Raw genomic sequence first — 18,028 nt, 5'->3', positions numbered from 1 at the left:
GTACTGTTCTATGCTAGTTCTTGTCTTATATCTTCCTCATATCTAACTCTGCATCAAGGGGCACATATGTCAATCATTCTACACCTCACTCAACTCCCCTAGTCTATCCTCTCAGAATGTCCAATCCATCCCAATCTCTCATTCCCATTCACAATACTATATCATTATTATTATTATTATTATTATTATCATTATTATTACTGAGAGAGATGGTGACTCCCAGTGTGATGTTACAGTGACTGGAAAGACTGGAATCGATGAGAGAGTTCAAATACCTGGGTACAGTGATAGAAAAAGAGAGGAAAATGTGCAAAAGAAGTGGAAAGTAGAGTGACACAAGGATGGAAAGGAGCTGGTGCAATGATGGCCTTGATAAGAAACAGAGGCTTGAGTGATGCAGCTGCACAAGGCTTGCATGAAGGAGCGTTAGTACCAACTTTAACATGGATGTGAGACTACGGTGTGGCATGAAAAAAAAAAAAAAAGTCAAGCGTGACACCAATGAAGATGGGACTGCTGAGGAATGCATGTGGAATACAGAGAGTGGATAGGATATGATAAAATGTTATTCATGAAAGACATGGAATGAGAAAGTCTGTGGACACCAGAATGGAAGACAGTGTACTGAGACGGTATGGTCACATGGAGAGCATGGATAAAAATACAGTAGCGAAAAAAGTATATCTGAGCGGATTTGAAGGAGGGAGGAGGCGAGGTAGGCCAAGGAGAAGGTGGAGGGATGCGGTGGAGGAGTGTGTGAGGAGGAGAGGTTTGGAAGCTGATGAGTCTAGGGGACTGACAAGAGATCGAGTCAACCGGATGAATATTGCAAGAAGTGCATGATCAGGGATTTGGCACCCCTTTTTAATGTGACAGCATCTGGACTGACTCCATTGGACAAGTTTAAGTGAAGCTACAAAACGTGGTGAATGTTTTTGGCATATCAGATAGAGCCAGGATTCCGGGGGTTTGAATGATGAGTGAATAAGTATGGCCCATTGGACTGGGCAAATTTTGGCCTGTCTGGACGTTGCTACTCCTCACCCTGCCCTAACGTGGGAAAGGAGGTCCTGTTGATGATGATGTGACTTTACACTCCCTCTTCTGTCTGATTTTCCTTCATTCTTTCCTCTTCCATCTGTCTATGGGTAACCCTACAATGAGTGACACGCCAAATCGTTTCCTGTACACCAGGAAACCATTTACTGTGCTGGGTGGTAACCACATTAACAAATTATGGTGCCTGGTGGTTTAGTGGATAATTAAGGTGCTCCAGTAAGATTGAACCGGTGCAGCTTTATATTCAAGGGGTGGTCGGGGTTTACAGTTCATGTAATGCCACTCAGGGATGCATGAGGCTGGTCATTTTCAACTTAAATGTCAGGACCAACTTGCCTAGCCCCAGGCTCCTACACTACATCATGTACATGAAACCATTTGCCTAGTCACTCAGTGTAGAGTCACCCACAGGCAAACTGAAGATAAAAGAATGAAGGAAAGAGACAGAAGGAGTGTAAAGTCACCCATAGGCAGTAGGACGAGGAAAGAATGAAGGAAAGAAAGAAGAGGATGCAAGGAAAGAAGGATGAAGGAGAGGAAACGGCAGACACCCAAGAACAGCACTACATTGAGTGAGTGGATGGTGAGCGCCCCCACCTACCAATATGGATTATTATCATTATTATTTTTTACTCCACTGGGTGGCAACCATATAACCAAATTATGGCGCCTGGTGGTTTAGTGAGTGAATAAGGTTCTCCAATTGGACTGAGCCTGTGTAGGTTTATATCCAAGGGGTAGTTGGGGTTTACTGTTCATGTAATGCCCCTCAGGGATGAGTGAGGCTGGTCACTCTCAACTTAAATGTCAGGACCAACTTTCCTAGCCCCAGGATCCTACGTTCCTCATGGGGCAACGTAGGATTGGATGATGGAGGGCTGGATTATTATCATTATTATGATATTATCAACTTTATCTATTTTACTGATTTATTTTTTATTTAAAGAGGAAAAGATATTTGTTATGACTTACAAAGTTCAAAAAGTACTCTGATAAGTGGAGGGACATTGTTTAGGTCTTTTCTATTTCCCATTCCAAGCTCTTCCTCAACAAGGCATTCCCACTTTACTTTCATTTCTTTTTTCATCATGTTGTCTATTCCCACTCCTTTCCCAAAAAGGATACTCCAATCCTGTTATCATCCTCTTCCTCAAAGAACCCTCCTTCACTACATTTCCATCTTCTAGCTGTATGTCACAATCTCATTACAGTAATCAACATGTTTTCACCTAAGTGAACTAGGCCACTCCAACAACTTAATACTAAGCTGTGAAGTATGAAATTTATTGGGCCATAGTTATGTGATAGGAATGAGTGGCCATGGTTACGTGCCAAATCAACCCTTCAATCTGACTATACCTGGCCATCAACTGAGCTCAAAGGGGTTAAGGATCCCTAGAAAACACACAAAAACACACAATTTTAAAGACAAAACAAATAGCCATACTTTTGATCCCTTAGCACCAGTGTCCACCATCATCCTCATGTGGTTATCCAGACTCCGACGCAACAACCCTCGCTCATTCTCCCTGTATAAGAGATTGCATGACTGAAGTTCAATCATCTTAAGAGGCTCAAATTTTTTTTCTTTTCCAGCTTATTTCATATAGATCGATAGTAAAAAAGAAAGAAGAAAAAAAAGCTACACCTGTACTTCCTTTCAGTAACACTTTTTTGTGACTTGCTTCATATTTCAGTGTCTATCTCTTGTCAAAATTCATCAATCAAAATGGAGAGACAGCAATTTCAAACCATGTCATGTGGACACTCTATAGATAAGGGTAAATCCTGACCTATTGAGTAACTTCAGAGGTGATGGGTGCAAGAATGGATGTATATGAAGCATCACTAGTGGCCAGCTCTTTAGCACTGGGTGCCATAATGACAGACAGACAGACAAATAAATAGATCAACAGATAAACAGACTGACAGATAGACAGTTGACCTACCTAGTAACCTCTGAGGTGGTGGGTCCAAGGACTGAAGTATATGCAGCATCAATTGCAGCCAACTCCTTATCATTATGTGTCATATGAGCTTTTTCAAAGTGATCACAGAAGTTCTCCACAGGAATACCCAGCTTGCGGCTCACCTCACTTGGGGCGCGCTGCAAATATGGGCATATCATCACCATATTAAGCCTATACATTATGGTACCCACTTAGGGGTGTAGGGATCTGAGTTCAGGCTATAGTAGTCCAGTAAATCATCATCATCATCATTATCCTGCCTCTTTTTCCCACACACAGGCAAAGTGAACTAGGGTTCAGAAAGCAGGTTAAAAGACCTAATGAAAGGAGAACAAATCAACAGTATACCAAAAGAAATGGATCATGCCCAGTCATTCACCATTAAAGCACCCTGAATCCTAACTCCACCCCACAGGCATAACCTTCCACACATGCAATTTATATTCCTTACCAGACAGTCAACCCAACAACTAGCATGACTGAAAATGGGTGCCAAACTCTTGTCACGCACTCCTCCTTTTGTTACCATCATCATATTCATCTGAAAGTCTTTTTCCCACCCATGAATGGGGTTAGGCAGAGTCCAGACTGCAAACTCTTGTCATGCACTCCTCCTTATAAATCATCATCATAATCATCATCATCATCATCTTCATCCCAACCTTTTGTTTTTCCACCCAAGAATAGGGTGACATAGGTTCCACAGAGCAAGAGAAACCCTGATAAAGGGAGATAATTAAATTTTCAATATAGAAGACACTTTAATAAACACTATAAAAAAAAAAAAAAAGGAGTATCTCACCTCGACAAGTGCCTCGAGTGTACTCCTGCGCTTGCTTGAAACTTTGGCTGGTGTGACAAACTCCTTGACACTGATGGTGTGGCCGACCCACCTGAGGTAGTACACACACAGCCGGTTGATGGCTGTCAAAAGCTGAGATGCTACTTTACCACCATACAGCTGAAAGTAATGTTAACAAGTTTTGATAAGTTTTTAAATAATCATGCCCAGTCAATGATGTACTGTAATGGGAAATTACTTGGAAAATTTTATATGTGTGACATGAGATGCTTTACAGTAGTGCCACGTGATAAGCAATCATTAGGTGCAAGAGTAGTTGACTCATGTAAACATGGAGCCCTGGTTTACAAAATTTATGTCGGTCATCATCATCGGCCATTGGGTGTCCACTGCAGGACTGGCCTATCCCTGCCAAAGCAGGGATGATACAGCCAATGTACCTCTACCCAGTGGCTTAGGCTGTCTGGTAGAGACTGTATGTAGGGTGAGATGTGCTTGTGAGTGTAACTGTAATGTCAGAGTGGGTTTGGATGTGTATGTAGTCTGTGATCCAAGTGTAATCAACCCGTCTTAAGCCGACTGGGTGCAAGCATACTAGCATGCGACACTAGTTCAACCACAGCACCCTTTATGTCCGCCAAAGCAGTACGTGGCTCGATGAACGCTTCCCAAAGTTTTTACAACTCTGGCGGTAAGCGAACCCACTTCCACCAGCGTGTGAGACGCACACTCTACCACTGTACCACAGAGCCCTGCCTTACAAAATTTATGTACTGAACAATTAATATAAGTACTGAGAAGAGAGTAATAATACAGTAAAACCTCTACAACTCGGCATAATACATGTGCAAGCCTTGCCGAGTTAGCCTATTTGCCGAGTTGTAGGGATGAACTTTATGTTCCCCCCCAGCACACACACAAAAAAAGGAAAAAATGGAAAAAAAATGGAAAAAAATTAAAAGTTTCTACAATAAACAGTAAAAGCTGCCTTACCATGATTCCATGCAGTTCTAGGGTGTATTCCAGGCATGGAGGAGGACTTTTGGTAGTTTTTGGAGGTGTCAGGGGGGCTCAAGATCACTTTTGGGCACACCTTTACTGTACTGTACTTGACACTGTACACTATTAACACTATAAAGGCCATTACTGTAATGTATTTATCACTTGTACTATGCTGGGGAACTACACTAAACACTTAAACATTACAGTACAACTAGACATCTTACCGAGTTGGGGGCATTTTTGCCGACTCTTTTCCTCTCACGTGCGCCTTTTGGGGAATTTTTGAATTTTGATTATTTAAATGAATATTTTGGAGTCTTCCCAAGTTGTAGAGGTTTCCGACTTGAAGGATGACCAATTGTAGAGGTTTTACTGTATATTCCAACAATTACTCCATGCCTTAAACATAAAATATCAGTAATGTTAAACTGTCCTAGTCATCCTTTAAGCTTAAGAAGTAGCAAATACTTTTCATTTAGGCCAAAGGTGCTGGCTAGGGACACCTTCAAATGATGGGACTGATATAACCAGGTGTGTCTGCTACCTAGTTATGCATGAATATTTATGCAAATTCCCTTCTTATCCATCCATCCATCATCCAATCCTATGTCGCCCTATGAGGAGCTTAGGAACCCTGGGCTAGGCAAGTTGTTCCTGACATTTAAGATGAGAGTGACCAGGCTCACTCATTCCTGAATGGCATTACATGAACAGCAAACCCCAACTACCCCTTGGATATAAACCTACACAGGTTCAATCCAACTGGAGCATCTTAATTACCCACTAAACCACCATGCACTATAATTTGGTTATATGGTTACCACCCAGCATAGTAAATGTTTCCTGATGTACAGGAAACCACTTGGCTTGTCACTGAGTGTAGGGTTACCCATAAACAGAAGGAAGAGGAAAGAATAAAAGAAAGAAAGACAAGAGGGAGTGTAAAGTCACCCATAGACAAAAGAAAGAGTGAAGGAAAGAATGACAGAAGAGGAAGGATGGAAGAGAGGAAAGGGCAGACACCCAAAGCAGCATTACATCGAGTGAGTGGATGGCGAGCACCCCCACCTACCACTTTCAAAAGAAACATGGTGACTGCAAGAGAAGGGAAACAAGCCTGCAGTTCACTAGGTTCATGTTCACATGAGCCATCAACAACAACAAAATAACCTCCCAGCACTCACATCATGGCATACATGTACAAGGCCATGACTGGTGGATCCAATGGCACTCTTGTCAATGACGCCTGACAGCAACTCCCCATCACGCATCACAAAATCACTGTCTGTCATGGCTTCGCGCCGTTTCTCAGGCTCACCACCACCACGCCATGCATGAGCTTCCTCAGTCTGCCACATCTAAAGGAAAATTAAGGGTTTGAGGGCTTGGGTCTAAGGAATGACTGGGATTACTACCACCATGCATTACAAAATCACTGTCAATTATGGCCTCACCCCAACTCTTAGGCTCACCACCACCACCATGCTCGGCATGTGACTCCTCAGTCTGCAACATCTGAGGGGAATTGTTTTGTCAGTACTGCCTACGACAGAAACAATGAAGAGTCAACATCATTATCCTGATCTCTTTTCCCACCTAAGAATGGGTTTAAAAAACATCCCTCAACTCTCTTTCTACTCCCTGAAAGGAGGATGGTGGACTGCAAGAAAAAGACAACTTCAGCCTGCAGTCAAACAGGCTCACGTTCAGATGAGTCTGGGGCCACGACAATAACATCTTATGCTGATTACCACCCTATTTTATGCTGGTGGTTGTTCAATAATAAACTACAGTGGAAGCTCGATTATCCAGGCTCGGATTATCCAGCTAGAGGTATATCCGGGCCCTGGCCGAATGGTTCACTGGTACAGTAATACATAGAATTGTCTGTACGATAGCTCTGGTTTAAACAGGAAGCATCCAGTTGCTGGCGAGCGAGGCACTGGTAAACGAGCGTGAGTCTGCCCCCACCCACACCTGCTCACAACTCGATCACAGGGGTGGTAGGGTGGAGTTTGGTGAGGCAACTGATACACCTGACCTAGCCTAACCTTCCTTAACTTCCTAATTATTTAACCTAATTTAACCCTCCTCAGGTAATGTGGGGTCTGTGGGACCCCACACTATTCTTCTTAGTGTTTTTCATAACAGGGAGGAAATTTTTCAGCAGGAAAAAGTAATTTACCAAACTGAATACAGTCTGAAAAATACAGAAACAAGCTGGAGGAATATACAGTGAATTGGTAGGGTCTTTCTGCTACATAAAGTGTACATTTACTGGTAAATAAATCAGTCTAACAGAACAATACTTGTGTTTTGTTTCCGCCGGATTAATTGTGATTTTGGACTAATCGGGCACCCCTTCACACCATACAGCCCGGATAATCGGGCTATCTCTGTACTGTAATATTAGTTACTGTTATTATTTTCTTTCTCCCAACCTTAATTCTCACCAGAGAGGTGGTTTAAATGGAACTAAATTAATACTAAACAACTGAATCAACTAAGCTCTTTCTGCAAGTACATGGGTCATGTAGTAACTCAATAACCAAAGACTCTGGATTCTATGACCCTCTGCTGAATACAACGACAGGTACATGGCATACACTGAAATAAAATAAAAGAGCAGTCCCAATACCAAGAAGGTTAATGATGACAATATTAACACTCTCAGGTTCTTATGACTTATTCTCTGCTAAATTAAATCATACAGGTAGCTGGAACAGACATATCATAAATAAAACACTGACACATACATCAACTTTGACAGAGGTCTTGAATGTGAATGTTGGAGGAGCCTTCTTGTCAGGGATGATGTTCTGTAGGAGTGTTGAGACGACCTGCTTGCCTGACCACAGCTGCTGGGGCTTTAATATTGATGGAGGAAGCAGCTGAATCCTCCCTGTCTGATCTGCTAATCCTGTTACCACTAACTGTTGATAATCCTCACGGGAGAAGAATTTTCCTCGAACTGTCAACATTACAGAAGCCACGACGCAATCTTGAATTAAACCAGCTAGTGGGGAGCCATCTTTTGGTGTCAGGTACTGGTTACAAGTTGTTATGATATGCTGAGCTTCACTGCGTGCCACCTCGTTTTGCGGGAAGTGGAGGTTGAGCTCATCTCCATCAAAATCGGCATTGTAGGCTTTACAGTTAGCATAGGGCATACGCAGGACACGATCTTCGGGCATCACACGTGCCCTGTGGGCCTGAATGCTAGGCCTGTGTAGGGTCGGCTGGCGGTTCATCAAAACGTAGTCCCCATTCATGAGGTGACGGTACACAATCTTGGAGGAATTTATCTTGCGAACGTGGGACTCCTGGGGTGTCAGAAGCTTCTTTGCCACAGCTGCTCGCTGGGTTGGAGTCATGGAGAGGAGGCGCTTCTTCTTGCCCTCCTCATCTTCTACCATCACTGCCCCAGGGTATGCATCTGGGCCATTCATTACCTGTAAAGAATAAGTGTTAACCATCTACAAACATATCCGATTTGAGTCAACCGGATACGTCTGTGTGAAGTTGCAGAATGTGGTGAATGTTTTTGACGTATCCAGTAAAGCAAGGATTCCAGGGGCTTGAATGATGAATGAATGGAAGTGTGGCCTATTTGGATTGGGCAAGTTTGTGCTGTCTGGACATTGCTACTCCTCACCCTGCCCTTGGGTGGGAAAGGAGGTCCGGATGATGATGATGATGATGATGACCATCCACTGACTTGTTATAATACTACCTTTATGTAGCTCTACACTAAACAACTAGCCAAACAATTTTGAGAAACAAAAGACCAGATTATTATTATTATTATAGGGATGAATTAGGCTGGTCAATCTCATCTTAAATGTCAGGACCAACTTGCCTGGCCCCAGGTTCCTACACTCCTCATGAGGCAAAATAGGACTGGATGATAGATGATGGATGGATTATCATTATTATTATTAGCCCAGGAAACCATTTATTATGTTGGGGTGGTAGTGGTTGAGTGGTTGGAGAAGCTGGCTGCTGACTTCAGAGATCTCATTTCAATTTCACACTGGGACAGGTAACAGTTTAATTATCTGAACTTTGTTAAAACAGACTCTACTGCTATTCCACAGGAAGCATCAATGACATATTCTAAAGCACTCCTCCTAATACCAGCTACAGTATTTCAATCACAAAATGCTGTACCGTAAAGATACTATGAATCATTCCAAAGCAGTGACCTTGCTTGTTACAATTTATTGTACAAAAAATAACCTCAACCTTCTCAGTCTCCTATGACTTCATCATCTGGCATTAACTGCAACAGAATATGACAAAAGATGCCATCGTGAGTAGTTAACACATCAACTTCCTAAACTACTACACATTCCACTGAGTGAGGAGGATGGGATATGATAGCTTCAGGGTAAATTCCATTTGCACACACCCACTTCATTCAGCATTTGCATTCTCAGGCCTGCGATTTACCAACTTGGCAGTAACACTCTCACGCTCCTATGACTTACCAAATCTCTAAGCTGCTCCACATTCCACTGAGTGACAGGGACCGGGTATGACAACTTCTTGGCAAAGTCCATTGGCACACCCACTTCATCGACTGCTAACTGGGGGTCTGGCGCTGCAACTGAGCGAGCCGAGAAGTTGACGCGCTTCCCCATCAGGTTTGAGCGGAATAACCCTTGCTTTTTCTCAATCACCTATGAGAGAGAAGAGAGAGGAGTAAGAGAAAAAGGATAATACAAATGTGGCCAACTCTTCTGGGATTTTAGGGTATGAGAGAGAGAGAGAGAGAGAGAGAGAGAGGGAAGGAGGGGGAGAGGGAGAGGGAGAGGGAGAGGGAGAGGAAGAGAGAGAGAGAGAGAGAGAGAGTGAGAGATTTTAGGCTACAATCATGGATGTACAGAATTATGATGGTACTGCATTCATAACAGATGCTGGAAATGTACAGCAAAAACGCCAAGTAAAGCAAAACAGCCATGAACAGTACACTCTCAGGTTACAACAGTTTTGTTTGCAATGATTCAAGTTAATGATACAGAAAACACGATGGGAAATTAAGTTCCACTGTTCTAATAATGTACAGTACAGTACCGTGAACCGGGGTGACTTCGTACGATTTTGAAGGTTATTTCATCCTGACACAATTTATTTTGGCCAAAATACTGATGTTAAGTATTACATACGTACGTGAGCCAATAACCTGTAAGTATCTAACAGCCAGATAATCTCAGTATCTCCATCTAGACGTAGTAAAATATTTTATAGGTGTCCGAGGTCACCCCGGACTGGGGAGACTTCGGACTGCCTTGGGGTGACCCTGGACACTCATTAGAAATGCACTGAAATGGGCCCCTAGTAGCTCAGCTGAATGTTTGGACAGTTCTGGGGGGTCTTCGGACACTGCGCGACTTTTAAAAAAATTGCTGAAAAAAATACAAAAAAATACAGAAAAATTACAAGTAAATAGTAGTGATATATAGCAAAAATAGATGAAAAAATAAATTTTCCATTGACTTACAACCCCAGTTTAGTTGATTATACATATACATTATAGGGAGTACATTCTCACGCTATGCGCAGGTTAAAGGCACGATTGTGACTGACTGACCGGACGGTTTAAAGCGTGCCGGCTATTTAAATGCCTAATTAAAGGGAACTTGGAATGGAGGAACAGAAGATAGGGAAGGAAAGAGCTAAAGAGTGAAGGAGCTTGGGAAGGAATGAGAGAAGGAGCTTGGGAAGGAGAAACAGGAGTTAGGAATGAGGAACAAGAGGAGGGAGTGGAGACGAACTATAAGGATATCATACCGGTACCGTACCATATGGTAACTTAAATAATATGTGTTCTCACATCATATTTCTTAGCAGCAAAAACAAAGATAAGCATGCAGACTGTGTACATTGTACAAAATATGTTTTATTACATATAAAAAAAGCAAATTAGATATGCTGTCTGACCTCAACCCTTTAAATATCCATTGTCCGAAGTTACCCCTTTAAATCCCAAAAATGCGTACACATTCACTCATGTCATGTTTACATACATTTAAAATGCAGATTTTAACCCTTTCTCTGTTCCAATCTTCAAGTTAGACGTTAAAGTAAACCTCTAAATGTGTATAAGCGTGCGGTTTGTTATGATTCGTTCACACCAGACCAAGTTTTCCCGTATTCATTTTTTCACCAAAAAATAGCATTGTCTTTTTTACAATATATTCACCAGTGGAACATAATATTTTAAAAAGATAATTATACATAACATTTTACAAAACCTATGCAACATTATCCCGTTTAAATATATACGATAACTTTCTTCGTTTAGCAGCTGCGTAGCATTTAATCTTTTTATGCAAATTTCGTCCGAAACCACCCCGTGTCCGAATTCACCCCGGCTCACGCATCCCCCTAGTAAGCGCCTATATGGGCAGCAGATGTGCTCGCATACTAGGCTTTCACATACAGTACTAGGAATACATATACTAATAGGAAAATTAACATATGGGCAGCACCCCCCCTCTATCAGTGACCTTTTTGACACGTTTGAGGGAGAATATCTAAGACATATACAGTACAGTAGTTAAGATATAACTGAAATAACAAGAATATGGCTGCTCACCTTAATCAAAGAAGACAACCGGCTTGATGGATGAAAGAAGGGGTTATGAGGCAGGGTGATGCACTTACTGTGCACCCCCCGCTCCACCCGCCGCACCACCCAATGCACCGCCAGCCGCACCAATCACCTCACCAACCTCCTCATCAACACTTTCACAAGCCACCTCACTCACTTCCTCCATGAATCCTTCAAAATCTACTGATGACACCACTGACATCACCTCATCCTCTAGTTCCTCCCCAGGAATTGGCTCTGGAAAAGAAGGCACTGCCTCCTCGGGTTCCTGAATTTGTGGTGGTCGCTGAATGTGACGGGTGATGAGGGTTTGTTTCCTCCTCTTAATTTCTTGATGGTGCTTCTCTGTGTAGTAGCGGAAGGTTCTGTCTAGTGAACTCAGAACCTCTTCCATTCGTTGCTGGCACAGTTCCATGCTCTCGAATTCCTCCATGAACCTATTCAGGGCACACAGGATTCAGCTAATCCTAGGCATTGGCAAATCACTCTCCATCACAAGGTGGGTGGAGCGTGGTGCGTAGTGGAGAGGCGGGTGACGCTCTTGGGGTTCACACCGGAAAACACTGGTTTTGAGGAGTTTTTTCCTTCTGCCTCGTGTCGTGTGGGTGTGAATTGCGTGCTCTGGTTAGGAAAATATTAAAAACAGGTTCTTGCGCACTAGGAGTTTCGTGTACTAGGATTTCGCATAACAGGGGGATGTACTGTAATTGTAATTACAATGAAACCTTGTCACTCAAAATACATTAAATAAAAAAAAATAATAACTGGATCATTAATGGTGACGTTTGCATCAGCTACAGGTTCACTTAGTCAAGAATGCAATCTCACAATGAAGAACCCATGTATATTGTAAGCCAGTGTACAGATAAAACTACTCTGTCACAATTGCCTTTGGAAGTACTATAGCTAATTTTAATCATATCACCATTAAACAGGTTGTTAGCTAACCCCTGAAAGTGGTGACATGGTCTGCGCATTCTCCACTGGGGTGATAGACAGATGGACAGAGATAGATAACAGACAAACAGGTAGCTACAGAGACAGGCAGAGACAGACTGACAGACAGGCAGAAATATAAAGACAGACAGATATCCATCCATCCATCCATCATCCAATGTTACATTGCCCCATGAGGAGCTTAGAAGCCTGGGGCTAAGCAGTTGGTCCTGATATTTAAGACAGATATAGAGACAGATAACTGGTAGCTACATACTTTAAGTAGAAAGACAAACTAATACCCAGACAGACAGACAGATAAATACACTTAAATAGAACCCACCTGTCGCATGCCCTTGGAAGTACTCTTGCTCATTTTATTCATATCAGCATCAAACAGATTGTCAACACATCCCTGCAGGTGGTACCACACAGTCTGCGCTTTCTCCATTGGGGTGTTGCCTGGCACCTCTGACAGGATGTACTCCAGGGTCTCAGGAAGCTTCCTGATGTTGCCCTTCACCAGAGACAGCAGGAACGTCAATGCCTTGCTCATACGTACCATGCTCTGAATGATTAAAGGTAGTGTAAGAATTACACAATTTGCTGTTTCTATTTATTTATCATCATCATCATCATCATCCAGACCTCTTAATTAATCATCATCACCATCATCATCTGGACCTCCTTTCCCACCCTAAGGCAGGGTGAGGAGTGGCAACATCCAGACAGCCAATGTTTGCCCAATTCAATGGGCCACACTTCCATTCACTCATCATTCAAGCCCTCAAAATCCTGGCTCCATCAGATACATCCCAAAAAATTTCACCCCATTCTGTAGCTTCACATATACCCATCTGACAGAATAATAAAATTACATATGCTTATGGCACATACCTTCAGCTTCCTCCTGGAATGTTTGTTGAGCCTTCGTCAGTTACCATAGGACTTATGGAGACCTCTGAAGCTGGGTAACGAAGTCTCCACTTTACACTTCCCGACAACCCGTAATATGATTACCACAGCCAGATATTAACACTATAAACACTACTCTATGATTTTCAAGTAGTTTGGGATCCATACTCCAAAAAAAAAAAACACTGTGAAAGCAATGAAAATTACGAGCGCATCTGACCGTCGCACTTGCGCTAGTTCGCTCTTAGTACTCTGTCATTTATTATTCATAAAACCCCTCACACTTTATATTTCTATTACTATATCACACATATATATATCTGGAGTCTTTCTCCATAAGTTTCCTTCAGTAGTATTAGTTTATTGTTACTGAAGTCATTCAATTTTTCAGTCAGTAAAATATGTAGAGAGCCACGGATTCACTTTCACTGTTATAACATAAAGTATTTGTACTCATATTCTTACATTACTAATTACTTACATTACTATTTACATTTTCTATTGTATTTTCAATATTTACCCTTCTATTTTACTTACACTATGTTATTCACTATCACTTTCGGTACGATAAAACTATAATACACTGTTCAATCATATGTACTGAACATCCATTGTTTTCACTTGCTATTTACACATTATTTACACATTACTCTCCTTTCCCACTTGCACTGTTAGAATTGCTTCTGGCTGTGGTAATCAAAGAAGTAGGTAACACAGAGGGGAACCTGGCACTCAGCGCACTGCCAAGAGGTGTGTTTGTGCTCAGGTGTGCGGCGGGTGGTATGTGCACACACCTGACACCTGCGGATCGCAGCCTTCCTTTTCCCTGTGGCAGGCATTGGCTCCAGTCTGTGCCGATCCATATACGCCCTCTGCTCAAGTTGGTCGGGAAGTGTAACTGGATGGCGCCTTGGAGTTGCTGCTGTCACCCTACCATATCTTTCCAGCAGCTGCTGGACACAAGTCCTGGCAAACAACCTCAGGGAGAAGGACTTGGGTGGCTTGACCTTCATCTTGTACAGGATGAAGGCGTTCAGCATCGTCATATCTATGAGATGCAGAAAAACTTTCCTGTACCACCTAGTACTCTTCCTGAGGCAGTCGATCTCACCAATCATCATGTCGGATTTGTCCACCAGCCGCATGTTGATATTTTAGTCCAACACAGCATCAGGGTTCATCACAGGTTCGCCTGTCCTACGGTCGACCTTCCCACTGTCTGTCATCTCCCCCTTATGTACGGTGGTGGGCATGTACATGACCCTCTTGTCATGCCACCGTATTGCCAGCATCTTCTCAGACTTGCACAGGTGCACATCTCCTCGCTGCGAGGTTCCTGCCTCTGTGAATTTAGGGAAGTGGGCACGATTACTTTTGACAGTGCTGCAGGAGCCAATGCCGTGCTCAGAAAGGTATTTGGCAAGTTTCGGTGCTGTATAATAGTTGTCTGCATACAGCACATGATTCCCACCAAAATACTTTTCAAGGAGCACTTTCACTACACAGCCTGAGAAGCCAAGGGGGTGTGTTTTATCCAGATCGACAGTGCTGGCTGAATAAATGACGAAGTCAAGGATGTGCCCCGTCTTACAGTCGCACAGTACAAAGAACTTAATTCCAAAGCGATGGCGTTTGCTTGGAATGTACTAAACAAACCGAAGATGTCCTCTGAACAAAACCAAGGATTCGTCAATGACAACCTTCTGAAAGGGGTGGAAGAATGACATAAACTTATCCTTCATTCTGCTCAGAATCTCCCAGATCTTCCAGAGTGGGTCGGTTTGGGAAGGTACATCGTTGTCGGCAAAGTGCAGGTTTCCCATGATGTTCCGGAAGCGATCTCTGGCCATGTACTTATTGAAGGTGGGTGAGGGTAGTAAGGGGTCCATGGACCAGTATTCTTCCAACTCATGCTTCTTGGAGTGTGGCATGAGAAGCATGAGGGCAAAGAACACATACAGCTCCTGCACTCCTAGCATGGACCACTGTTGCATCTTGGCTGCACCTGTACCACTTGCAGCACGTTGTGATTCATACCTGTTGGTCTCATCACATATGTGCTGCATGACTTCGTCATCTAGGAAGGCCAAAAGGTAGTCCACACACTCAGCATTATCGTCAATAGTGAAGGCAGGTTGAACTCCTGAGGAGCTCTCACTAAAAACTAAATGTTCAGACACAAAATCGGACCCTTCCATCCACGCGAAGGCATCCAGGATTCCCTGTCGTGGCGGCGTAGAGTGGGTGGTGGTGGTGGGTGGCTGTGAGGAAGATTTACCCCGTTCAAGGTCACTCGCACTGACCCTGGGTTGCCGTACAACACTAACAGCCCTTACTCTACTACCAACTCTACTTTTACTAGTCCGGGATTTACCTCTTCCTCTACGGCCTGCCTTCACTGTTGATGCTGGTGGTGACTTCGATGACGAAGACTCCGGAGATAACTCAGCAGACGAAGAGGAAGAAATGAGTGAAGTGGGGCTTGGGGAACGGGGAGGTGAATCAACTCGGGACTCATGGCGGGCTGGGTCACGCGGGGCCATTGTTCTGGGGCTAACACGCCGCCTTTTCACTCCCTTCCCAAATTCCTTCCCTTGAAGCACTAACGGCTCCTTTCCCTTGGAGCTAGGGATAACTTCCGACACTGAAGCACTCGTACTAGCACTTTCTGGCACGATTACCTCACCCGGCTCATCACACGATTCACCCGAATCGTCAAAATCACTATCCATCATCACCCTGGACAATTCTGCTAGTTCACGTGCCACTGCAGAGTCACTAAGTCCTTTCCTGCTTCCCTCACGACTTTTATGGGGGTAGAGGTCACGGGGCCCTTTGCAATGGGCGCAGAAGCGGCAGAAATGGCGGGGCATGAGTGCGACATGGTTTGACCACAGCGGAGGACAAGGAACTAAATGCCGCAGCTTATCTGAGAAGGCAAGGGTTGACAATGACACTGAGGCTGACAGCTGCTAACTTACATGCTAATTTTTTATTGGTAGAAAATCTCGGCAATACATAAAGAAATAGGTAGTTCCAGGTGAATGTAAATGTAACTTAGGCTTCTCCCTTCCTTTCTGATATATATTTTTATTACAGACATCGATTACAAGGCATAATTCAAAGGTGAAATTACCGTGGTAATGTAGCGAATGAATGCACGTGAGGTGTTGTCAGGTGATAATTAGCCAATTCCTGGTGTATAACACTATCACTTACCTTATTTTTTTTTGGTATATATTATTTTGTATAAGTATAGGGCATAGGGCTTATTTCGATGGATGAAATCTGTGGAAAAATCCGGGGGAAATTTGCTTAGCGCAGCGCGGCGTGGGAGGCGAGAGGACAGGGTAATGGAGGGCAGGTAGGGAGGGGAGTCAGGAAGGGGGGAAAATCACTAAAATGTCAACAATGGATGGGAGTACAGATGAGATTTGGAGTGCTGACTAGTGCTGGACATTGGCAGTACTGATAGATGATACAAGCCACCACTTGAGAGCCCGGGATAATTCAAAATAACACAAACTCACAAAAGTGACGCCCCGCGGTATGATCCATTGTGGCCGAGCGTCACGAAAGTGACGCCCCGCGATTAAGGGGTTAAGGCGCTCCAGTTGGACTGAGCCTGAGTACAATTTCATATCCAAGGGGTGGTTGGGGTTTATTGCTCATGTAATGCCACTCAGGGATGAGTGAGGCAGGTCATTCTCATCTTAAATGTCAAGACCAGCTTGCCTAGCCCCGGGCTCCTACGCTCCTCATGGGGCAACGTAGGATTAGATGAGGATGGTGATATGACTAACTCTTTCCCTATTTTGGCCCTGTATTCAACTGCCAATTCTTTGATCCTCAGCTTCTCGACTTTCGGTCTCTCTCCCTGACTGCTCCTCTCTCTCGAAGTCCACCTCACTCCTCTCAGCTTAATCTCTTAATTTTGCATACTACAATCATATGATCTGACAAACCTCCACATCATTCTCTTACTGCCCTCATATCAGCAACACTGACCAGCACTGATTCCTCCACAAGCACATAATCAATCAGGCTCCTTTCAAACAGATCGCCATTCCCTCTACACCATGCAAATTCATGTGCATCTTTGTATTTGAAATAAGAATTATAATTGCAAAGCCTCCTTTCTTGAAACACGTCCTGCAGTTGCTTCCCATTATCATTCTTTCCTGGTACTCTATTATTACCTATTATATCATTCACAGGACCAGTGCCTACTCTTCCATTCATGTCACCCATTACAAATACTTCAGAACTCCTGGGCATTTCTCCTACACCTTCATTCAGCTCATCCCAAAAGCTGGTGTTCTCTGTCTCACTCCTGTCATCACATGCTGCATATGCTACAATCACTGCCACTTTCACCTTCCCAAACTAGAACTTGACATACATACACCTCGAGCTGACACATTTGTAGTCTCTCATTCCACTCTGCCACACCTTATTCATCTACAAAGCAACTCCTTCCTTGCATCTTCCTCGCCCATTCATGCCTGACCTTACACATTTCACACCCTCCCACTCCTCCACTTCACACCCTTTCATCACTGTTTCACACAATGCCATCATGGCACATCTCACACTCTAGAGCACATTCACCACTTCCACCCTCTTGCTCTCCTCTCTAACACCTCTCACATTCCACATGGCCATGCAAATCTGCCCATTTGGTTGGGGCCCTGGGCAGGTATTGGGTCCTTCGAGTCTCTTTGAAAC

At 43.5% G+C, this 18,028-nt stretch overlaps 1 protein-coding gene across 1 annotated transcript in view; it reads right to left on the bottom strand.

The window, feature by feature from the left end:
- The window catches only part of Polr1A (RNA polymerase I subunit RpI1), a 59,409-nt gene that overhangs the window by 29,744 nt on the left and 11,637 nt on the right, over positions 1–18,028 (bottom strand). Inside the window, exons 10-16 of the mRNA XM_080276953.1 lie at positions 12,729–12,953; positions 9,324–9,515; positions 7,590–8,285; positions 6,018–6,191; positions 3,832–3,990; positions 3,009–3,166; positions 2,507–2,588 (exon numbers count right to left, since the gene is read on the bottom strand). Of these exons, the coding sequence (XP_080133079.1) occupies positions 2,507–2,588; positions 3,009–3,166; positions 3,832–3,990; positions 6,018–6,191; positions 7,590–8,285; positions 9,324–9,515; positions 12,729–12,953 (1,686 nt within the window). The remainder of the gene's footprint in view (positions 1–2,506; positions 2,589–3,008; positions 3,167–3,831; positions 3,991–6,017; positions 6,192–7,589; positions 8,286–9,323; positions 9,516–12,728; positions 12,954–18,028) is intronic.

The sequence above is a fragment of the Coenobita brevimanus genome, chromosome 67 (assembly GCF_032717465.1).
Source record: "Coenobita brevimanus isolate Jiangsu-jjx chromosome 67, ASM3271746v2, whole genome shotgun sequence".
In the NCBI taxonomy this organism is placed as follows: Eukaryota; Metazoa; Arthropoda; class Malacostraca; order Decapoda; family Coenobitidae; genus Coenobita; species Coenobita brevimanus.
Note: the sequence above shows the minus strand (reverse complement) of the source record. Positions and strands in the feature narration are given on the sequence as shown.